The 10,262-nt window shown below is 48.4% G+C and overlaps 1 protein-coding gene across 1 annotated transcript in view; it reads left to right on the top strand.

The window, feature by feature from the left end:
- Positions 1-4,158, top strand: part of nckap1l (NCK associated protein 1 like) — a 39,426-nt gene extending 35,268 nt beyond the window's left edge. Inside the window, exons 29-31 of the mRNA XM_045691952.2 lie at positions 2,884-2,993; positions 3,121-3,213; positions 3,508-4,158. Of these exons, the coding sequence (XP_045547908.1) occupies positions 2,884-2,993; positions 3,121-3,213; positions 3,508-3,624 (320 nt within the window). The 3' untranslated portion in view covers positions 3,625-4,158. The remainder of the gene's footprint in view (positions 1-2,883; positions 2,994-3,120; positions 3,214-3,507) is intronic.
- Positions 4,159-10,262: the final 6,104 nt, after the last annotated feature.

A 10,262-nucleotide genomic window follows, 5' to 3' on the forward strand; every position in this document is an offset into this window, starting at 1 on the left:
CGCTCAGCGCTAGTGTAGATCCAGCTGTATGCTTAAATCCTAACTGATTAGGAAAGACGCGATAGTCACTGGCTCATTTTGAATCTTTCAGGGGTGAATCATAAGTAACATTTTCCACCTAATCTCCCATCGACGTCAATGCACGACTAAGTGAAATTCGACAGAAGTGGAATTTGCCACAGTTATGCTAACTGGTTCAATGTGGTTGACATTCCATGGACACTGGTCACGCCAGTTTACCAGAACTTGGGGGGGAACAGTGACATCATCACAGTCATCACTGTGACAGCTTGGAATACTTCTAATTCCCCGTTGACCTTAACTCAGACAGGTTGACTAATGAAAGACTTGTTTTTACCAAGGACTCTGGGTAGCGTCCCAAATTACACCCTATCCCCAATAGTGCACTACTTTTGACCAGGGCCCATAAGGAAGTGCACTACTTTTGACCAGGGCCCATAAGGAAGTGCACTACTTTTGACCAGGGCCCATAAGGAAGTGCACGACTTTTGACCAGGGCCCATAAGGAAGTGCACGACTTTTGACCAGAGCCCATAAGGAAGTGCACTACTTTTGACCAGGGCCCATAAGGAAGTGCACTACTTTTGACCAGGGCCCATAGAGAAGTGCACTACTTTTGACCAGGGCCCATAAGGAAGTGCACTACTTTTGACCAGGGCCCATAAGGAAGTGCACTACTTTTGACCAGGGCCCATAGGGAAGTGCACTATATAGGGAATAAGGTGCCATTTGGGATGCTGTCGTGTTTTTATTTTATTAATTTTTTTACCTTTATTTAATTAGGCAAGTCAGATAAGAACAAATTCTTATTTTCAATGACGGCCTAGGAAGAGTGGGTTAACTGCCTTGTTCAGGGGCAGAATGCCAGATTTTTACCTTGTCAGCTCGGGGATTCGATCTTGCAACCTTTACGGTTACTAGTCCAACGCTCTAACCACTAGGCTACCTGCCGCTCTAACCACTAGGCTACCTGCCGCTCTAACCACTAGGCTACCTGCCGCTCTAACCACTAGGCTACCTGCCGCTCTAACCACTAGGCTACCTGCCGCTCTAACCACTAGACTACCTGCCTCTCTAACCACTAGGCTACCTGCCGCTCTAACCAGTAGGCTACCTGCCTCTCTAACCACTAGGCTACCCACTAGGCTACTTGCCTCTCTAACCACTAGGCTACTTGCCTCTCTAACCACTAGGCTACTTGCCTCTCTAACCACGAGGCTACTTGCCTCTCTAGCCACGAGGCTACTTGCCTCTCTAACCACTAGGCTACTTGCCTCTCTAACCACTAGGCTACTTGCCTCTCTAACCACTAGGCTACCTGCCCCTCTAACCACTAGGCTACCTGCCCCTCTAACCACTAGGCTACCTGCCCCTCTAACCACTAGACTACCTGCCCCTCTAACCACTAGGCTACCTGCCTCTCTAACCACTAGGCTACCTGCCTCTTTAACCACTAGGCTACCTGCCTCTCTAACCACTAGGCTACCTGCCTCTCTAACCACTAGGCTACCTGCCTCTCTAACCACTAGGCTACCTGCCTCTCTAACCACTAGGCTACCTGCCTCTCTAACCACTAGGCTACCTGCCTCTCTAACCACTAGGCTACCTGCCTCTCTAACCACTAGGCTACCTGCCTCTCTAACCAATAGGCTACCTGCCTCTCTAACCACTAGGCTACCTGCCTCTCTAACCACTAGGCTACCTGCCTCTCTAACCACTAGGCTACCTGCCTCTCTAACCACTAGGCTACCTGACTCTCTAACCACTAGGCTACCTGCCTCTCTAACCACTAGGCTACCTGCCTCTCTAACCACTAGGCTACCTGCCTCTCTAACCACTAGGCTACCTGCCTCTCTAACCACTAGGCTACCTGCCTCTCTAACCACTAGGCTACCTGCCTCTCTAACCACTAGGCTACCTGCCTCTCTAACCACTAGGCTACCTGCCTCTCTAACCACTAGGCTACCTGCCTCTCTAACCACTAGGCTACCTGCCTCCTCTAACCACTAGGCTACCTGCCTCCTCTAACCACTAGACTACCTGCCTCCTCTAACCACTAGGCTACCTGCATCTCTAACCACTAGGCTACCTGCCTCTCTAACCACTAGGCTACCTGCCTCCTCTAACCACTAGACTACCTGCCTCCTCTAACCACTAGGCTACCTGCCTCCTCTAACCACTAGACTACCCTGCCTCTCTAACCACTAGGCTACCCTGCCTCCTCTAACCACTAGACTACCCTGCCTCTCTAACCACTAGGCTACCTGCCTCCTCTTACCACTAGTCTACCTGCCTCTCTAACCACTAGGCTACCTGCCTCCTCTAACCACTAGACTACCCTGCCGGCCCCATAGTGATTGTGTCAGACAGCATAGGCTTTTCATAAAGTTAGTCTGTTGAGTTGGCACAGAGCCGGATGGAGAACTCTAAGAGCATCAAATACCAACCGTGGATCAAAGTCAGAGAGATGGTGACATCAGAGATGGTGTTTACGTAGGTTTTTCTCTGTCTGCGTTTTTCAACATGACCTGGAATTAAAGGATTCAGAAACCCTGATGAAGACGGGATCCGTCGAAGCGTCGGTAGGATTGTTGTTGTTACATCGGAGCTATAGAATGTGTGGCCACCTTCTTTTTGTTATTGGCAGTGCTGGATCTAAAGGACGCCGCCTACGCTCTAGGGAGTTGACTGTTAATGTAAATAAAATAAAAAGTAGTGTCTTTCATTTAGTTTGGTTTCCCTCTAACTGTGTGGCTCTGGCTTCTGCTTTGATAATTGATTGATTGACCGCAACAGCTTTCATTGTCTGGTCACTGCAGTCACCCAAATAATTCATTGATTGATTTAATTGATTGACCGCAGGGCATCACAACAACATCCACTGTCTGGCCACGGCCGTCAACCAGCTGTCCGCAGCCATGTTCACCGTCGAGAGCAAGAACATCGAACAGCACCTTAAAGAGTTCCTCCTGGTACGTGATCACCCTGAAACACCGTCTCTAAAGAGGTCATGTTGACACAGGACATTTTCATCTGATGAACTGTTGTCCCGTAGTTGTAGATCTATTCCTACTACTGAAGGTGATCTTGTTCTTCTAGGTGGCGTCTTCCACTCTGCTCCAGCTGGGTCAGAATGTAGAGAATAGGGTGGACAGCAAGAACAGAGATTCCATCTACCTTCTCCTGCACATGGTAGGCTCAGGTCTTCTTGGAAACATGCACATCCTACAGTATTTCTACTTTATGGTAATGTTGAAAATGTCAGGGGGCCATATCTAGGTCCTTATGGGTCGTTCTGGCTCGGACAAGGATTACTGACTGACTCATAACAAGGTCCGAGATGTTTTCCCCTGTCAGGTCACATGGTCAGGAGAAAACGTCTGACTCTAGTCAATAATCATGTATACTGTACATTTAACCTTTTTTATTTTCTAGACATGAATAATGTATTCTCTTCATCTGATTGGCCACTTACCTCCTCTACAGATCGTGGAGGCGTCTCCGTTCCTGAGCCAGGACATGTTGGAGAGCTGCTTCCCTTATGTCCTGTTGAGGAACGCTTACAGAGAGGTCTACAAGAACTCTATCATTACACTGGGCTAACACACACACACACACACACACATACATACATACATACATACATACATACACTGCTGAGGAACGTCTACAGAGAGGTGTACAAGGCCTTCCTCAAATCCCTGGGCTGACTGCACTGAGTATCCAATATACCCTCTTCTAGGCTGGGATTCAATCCGCTCGCTTTTGTAGACAGTGTGGCTTTCAAAGGCAATGTTAACCGTGTTCGTCAGGCCTGCTATAGCACAGTTTCAGATTCAATCCATGCTCTAGTCTCTGATGTCGCCAAATACTGCCTTCTGCTCTGTAGGGTCTCGGTCGGGTTACTGTAAAAGCACTGTGAGGTCTAGGTCTTGTTACTGTAAAAGCTCTATGGGGTCAACGTTGGATTACTGTAAAAAGCACTTTGTGACAACTGATGATGTAAAATGGGATTTATAAATAATAATGATTGATTTGTTACTATGCACAGCTAACAATATATGTAGCTTTGTAAACCTTCAGAAATTAATGCTATAAGCTTCATTTAGCCATTATTAAAGTGTTTATGAAAGAAAATGTCAAATCTTTTTTGGAGAGATCTTGAAAAAATATAATACTTACTGCCATTGTCTATGAATACAGGTTACTGATGTTAATTTAAATGTGTGTTTACAGTACAAGAGAATAACAACATGCACATTATACACATTACACTAATATGAGTGTATTTCCAGCCCTCCGCTCAGAAAGACTACCTACCCCAACCTGTACCAGGCGTTGCCTGTGTTCAGCCCTGGGGTCTGTTGTTAGGCTGGCGAAAGTGTGTCCCATCCTGTAGTGTGTACTGGGCCTCCCCAATGGTCTAGAAGTTCTCAGTAGGGACTCTGTGGAACTCCTCACACCTCAATAGGTAGGAACACCCCAGTGGATAGGAACACCCCAGTGGATAGGAACACCCCAGTGGATAGGAACACCCCAGTAGGTAGGAACACCCCAGTAGGTAGGAACACCCCAGTAGGTAGGAACACCCCAGTAGGTAGGAACACCCCAGTGGATAGGAACACCCCAGTAGGTAGGAACACCCCAGTGGATAGGAACACCCCAGTGGATAGGAACACCCCAGTGGATAGGAACACCCCAGTAGATAGGAACACCCCAGTAGGTAGGAACACCCCAGTGGATAGGAACACCCCAGTAGGTAGGAACACCCCAGTAGGTAGGAACACCCCAGTGGATAGGAACACCCCAGTGGATAGGAACACCTCACACCCTAGTAGGTAGTAACACCCCAGTAGGTAGTAACACCCCAGTAGGTAGTAACACCCCAGTAGGTAGTAACACCCCAGTAGGTAGGAACACCCCAGTAGGTAGGAACACCCCAGTAGGTAGGAACACCTCACACCCCAGTAGGTAGCAACACCCTAGTAGGTAGCAACACCCTAGTAGGTAGTAACACCCTAGTAGGTAGTAACACCCCAGTAGATAGGAACACCCCAGTAGGTAGGAACACCCTAGTAGGTAGGAACACCCTAGTAGGTAGTAACACCCCAGTAGGTAGTAACACCCCAGTAGGTAGTAACACCCCAGTAGGTAGTAACACCCCAGTAGGTAGGAACACCCCATTAGGTAGGAACACCCTAGTAGGTAGTAACACCCTAGTAGGTAGTAACACCCTAGTAGGTAGTAACACCCTAGTAGGTAGTAACACCCTAGTAGATAGGAACACCCCAGTAGGTAGGAACACCCCAGTAGGTAGGAACACCCCAGTAGGTAGTAACACCCCAGTAGGTAGTAACACCCCAGTAGGTAGGAACACCCCAGTAGGTAGGAACACCCCAGTAGGTAGGAACACCCCACACCCCAGTGGATAGGAACACCCCAGTAGGTAGTAACACCCCAGTAGGTAGTAACACCCTAGTAGGTAGTAACACCCCAGTAGGTAGTAACACCCCAGTGGATAGGAACACCCCAGTAGGTAGGAACACCCCAGTAGATAGGAACACCCCAGTAGATAGGAACACCCCAGTGGATAGGAACACCCCAGTAGGTAGGAACACCCCAGTAGATAGGAACACCTCACACCCCAGTAGGTAGTAACACCCCAGTAGGTAGTAACACCCCAGTGGGTAGTAACACCCTAGTAGGTAGTAACACCCCAGTAGGTAGGAACACCCTAGTAGGTAGTAACACCCCAGTAGGTAGGAACACCCCAGTAGGTAGTAACACCCCAGTGGATAGGAACACCTCACACCCTAGTAGGTAGTAACACCCTAGTAGGTAGTAACACCCTAGTAGGTAGTAACACCCCAGTAGGTAGGAACACCCCAGTAGGTAGGAACACCCCAGTAGGTAGGAACACCCCAGTAGGTAGGAACACCCCAGTGGATAGGAACACCCCAGTGGATAGGAACACCCCAGTAGGTAGGAACACCCCAGTAGGTAGGAACACCCCAGTAGATAGGAACACCCCAGTGGGTAGGAACACCCCAGTAGGTAGTAACACCCCAGTAGGTAGTAACACCCCAGTAGGTAGTAACACCCCAGTAGGTAGTAACACCCCAGTAGATAGGAACACCCCAGTGGGTAGGAACACCCTAGTAGGTAGTAACACCCCAGTAGGTAGTAACACCCCAGTAGGTAGTAACACCCTAGTAGGTAGTAACACCCCAGTAGGTAGTAACACCCCAGTAGGTAGGAACACCCCAGTAGGTAGTAACACCCTAGTAGGTAGTAACACCCCAGTAGGTAGTAACACCCCAGTAGGTAGGAACACCCCAGTAGATAGTAACACCCCAGTAGGTAGTAACACCCCAGTAGGTAGGAACACCCCAGTAGGTAGGAACACCCCAGTAGGTAGGAACACCCCAGTAGGTAGTAACACCCCAGTAGGTAGTAACACCCCAGTAGGTAGTAACACCCCAGTAGGTAGGAACACCCCAGTAGGTAGTAACACCCCAGTAGGTAGTAACACCCCAGTAGGTAGTAACACCCCAGTAGGTAGTAACACCCCAGTGGGTAGTAACACCCCAGTGGGTAGTAACACCCCAGTAGGTAGTAACACCCCAGTAGGTAGTAACACCCCAGTGGGTAGTAACACCCCAGTAGGTAGTAACACCCCAGTAGGTAGTAACACCCCAGTAGGTAGGAACACCCCAGTAGGTAGTAACACCCCAGTAGGTAGTAACACCCCAGTGGGTAGGAACACCCCAGTAGGTAGTAACACCCCAGTAGATAGGAACACCCCAGTGGATAGGAACACCCCAGTAGATAGGAACACCTCACACCCCAGTAGGTAGGAACACCCCAGTGGATAGGAACACCCCAGTGGATAGGAACACCCCAGTGGATAGGAACACCCCAGTAGGTAGTAACACCCCAGTAGGTAGTAACACCCCAGTGGATAGTAACACCCCAGTAGGTAGGAACACCCCACGTGATGGAGTGCATTGAGACATGGCTGAACGTGGCTGAACAGCTCCTCACTATTTAGCACAATTATACTACTGTATAGCACGTTAGCCTTGTTCATACCTCGTGCTAACATTCACCCTTTGTCATGATCTTATCCACATTCTGATTGTGCCCACATTTTTACACATGTGTAGATGATTGAATGATCTGTGATCTGATTGTGATCAGATTTTCCTGCTCACTTCTGGAGGTGGTCAGGCACGCATTGTGTCTGGATTACCAGTCAAGTGTAAACAGGTGTTTGATGTTCAAACCATTTAAATCAGCATTACACTGGCCTCTAAAATCATCGACAGGTAGCATCATTGACTTATGGCATCAGTACATAAATAAATCGATAATTATTTTGAAAGAATATCTGTCATATAATTTGCATACAGGGAGGCACCAGCTAATCTGGTCACAATGCGGACATAGTGGACGGATAAGAGACGCAAAAAAATCTTGATCAGATAGTGATTAGGACATATTAATCAGATCAAGAAACTCGCGTGTAAGCACAAGGTGTAAACAAGGCTTCTGTGTATGGGTGGGGTGGAAGGAGTGTGTGTGTGTTTGGGGGGGGGGGGGGGGGGTGTATGGGGGGGTGGAAGGTGTGTGTGTGTTTGGGGGGGTGGAAGGAGTGTGTGTGTGTGTTTGGGGGGGTGTGTGTGTGTATGGGGGGGTGGAAGGAGTGTGTGTGTGTGTGTGTGTGTGTGTGTGTGTGTTTGGGGGGGGGGGGGGGTTATGGGTGGGGTGGAAGGTGTGTGTGTGTGTGTTTGGGGGGGGGGATATTGAGAAAGAAGTATATGGGGGCTCTTGATAAATGAAAATTCTACAAAGCAGATATTTGAGTCTAGGTGTGATGGTCCATTTATTATTAGATTTATATTCCAAATCTAAGATCAGTTGGTGAATGACCCTCTTGAGGCCTTGTCCCAGCTCCCTCTTGAGGCCTTGTCCCAGCTCCCTCCTGAGGCCTTGTCCCAGCTCCCTCCTGAGGCCTTGTCCCAGCTCCCTCCTGAGGCCTTGTCCCAGCTCCCTCCTGAGGCCTTGTCCCAGCTCCCTCCTGAGGCCTTGTCCCAGCTCCCTCCTGAGGCCTTGTCCCAGCTCCCTCCTGAGGCCTTGTCCCAGCTCCCTCCTGAGGCCTTGTCCCAGCTCCCTCCTGAGGCCTTGTCCTAGCTCCCTCCTGAGGCCTTGTCCCAGCTCCCTCTTGAGGCCTTGTCCCAGCTCCCTCCTGAGGCCTTGTCCCAGCTCCCTCCTGAGGCCTTGTCCCAGCTCCCTCTTGAGGCCTTGTCCTAGCTCCCTCTTGAGGCCTTGTCCCAGCTCCCTCCTGAGGCCTTGTCCCAGCTCCCTCCTGAGGCCTTGTCCCAGCTCCCTCCTGAGGCCTTGTCCCAGCTCCCTCCTGAGGCCTTGTCCCAGCTCCCTCCTGAGGCCTTGTCCCAGCTCCCTCTTGAGGCCTTGTCCCAGCTCCCTCCTGAGGCCTTGTCCCAGCTCCCTCCTGAGGCCTTGTCCCAGCTCCCTCCTGAGGCCTTGTCCCAGCTCCCTCCTGAGGCCTTGTCCCAGCTCCCTCCTGAGGCCTTGTCCCAGCTCCCTCCTGAGGCCTTGTCCCAGCTCCATCACGAGGCCTTGACCCAGCTCCCTGTGTGCTGTAGGTCTTGTTCAGGGAACATCCTACTGTACTCCACAGTGGCTGCTCTGTCCCGAGGCACTGATGACGAGTACTGGTGGGAAAATGGGCTTACGTAAATGATCACAGCTTGTAGTGTTGGTGACAGAGTTGGTAGAGATGCTCACCTGCTGAGAGCTGGAGATCTCCAAGCCACAGGACCTAAGCACGCACACACAAACACACAGATACACACATACACACTCTCACACACACTCTGTCACATTCATTCAGTCACACACATTTTCAGATATACACACACACACACACACACACACACACACACACACACACACACACACACACACACACACACACACACACACACACACACACAGCCTCTGCAGCACCAACCAGCAGCCAGGAACCACACTATGAATCCCAGAATACCGAACGCTGACATCAGCTTGGAGACGTTCAAAAAGTACCAGAGACACACCGGTAATGTGCTATAGATCCACATAGAAGTACGTTACAGTTTCATGATGGTAGACAGAGTAGTAGTTGTAAAATAACTATGTGGAAAGTTAACCTTTTGCTTCTATTATTGATGGTTGCATGAAACTAGGTTGTATGTTTCACACTGGATAATGTTAGCCAAGATAATAATACGGTCCTAATTTATGATCGGTTGGTGAATTCATTTTTAAAATATAAGATGAGATAATTTAGTATTTTACTTCAGATCTTCAAACTGCTCCTGATAATGCTAAATCCTCACAACAGTTTTATACTGGGACTAAAGGTTCCCATGTGTCTGAGATTTATAGAGGTATAAAGTCAATTCTCTCTCCAGTAAAAGTAAATATTCAATGAATTATGTCTTCCCTTGGCGGGCGGGTGGTGGGGGGTGGTGGTGGTGGTGGTGGTGGTGGGGGGGGGGGGGGGGGAGACACTCAGTCACTCTGGGGGATGAAGGGAGTGGACAGGACCTAACTAACATGTTTAATTCAGACTGGAGGAAGAAGAGGATGCTATCCAGTCAGTATGAAATCAGATCAATCGTGTTTAATTCAGATTAGATAAAGAGGATGTCCAACAGTTATTATGAAACCAGATCAATCATGTTTAAATCAAACTTTGTTGAAGAGGTTCTCCAACAGTCATTCAGACTAGATGAACAGGATGTCATGCCAGTCATTATGAAACGAGATCAATCATGTTTCATTCGGGACTACGTGTGGAGAATGTAACGCAGCCGTTATGAAATCAGATCTAACATTGTAAATGAAATCACATCTAACGTTGTAAATGAAATCAGATCTAACGTTGTAAATGAAACCAGATCTAACATTGTAAATGAAACCAGATCTAACGTTGTAAATGAAACCAGATCTAACGTTGTAAATGAAACCAGATCTAACATTGTAAATGAAACCAGATCTAACATTGTAAATGAAATCAGATCTAACATTGTAAATGAAACCAGATCTAACATTGTAAAGGAAACCAGATCTAACGTTGTAAATTAAACCAGATCTAACGTTGTAAATTAAACCAGATCTAACGTTGTAAATGAAACCAGATCTAACGTTGTAAATGAATCCAGATCTAACGTTGT

Source organism: Salmo salar, chromosome 12, assembly GCF_965601325.2.
Source record: "Salmo salar chromosome 12, fSalSal1, whole genome shotgun sequence".
Classification (NCBI taxonomy): Eukaryota; Metazoa; Chordata; class Actinopteri; order Salmoniformes; family Salmonidae; genus Salmo; species Salmo salar.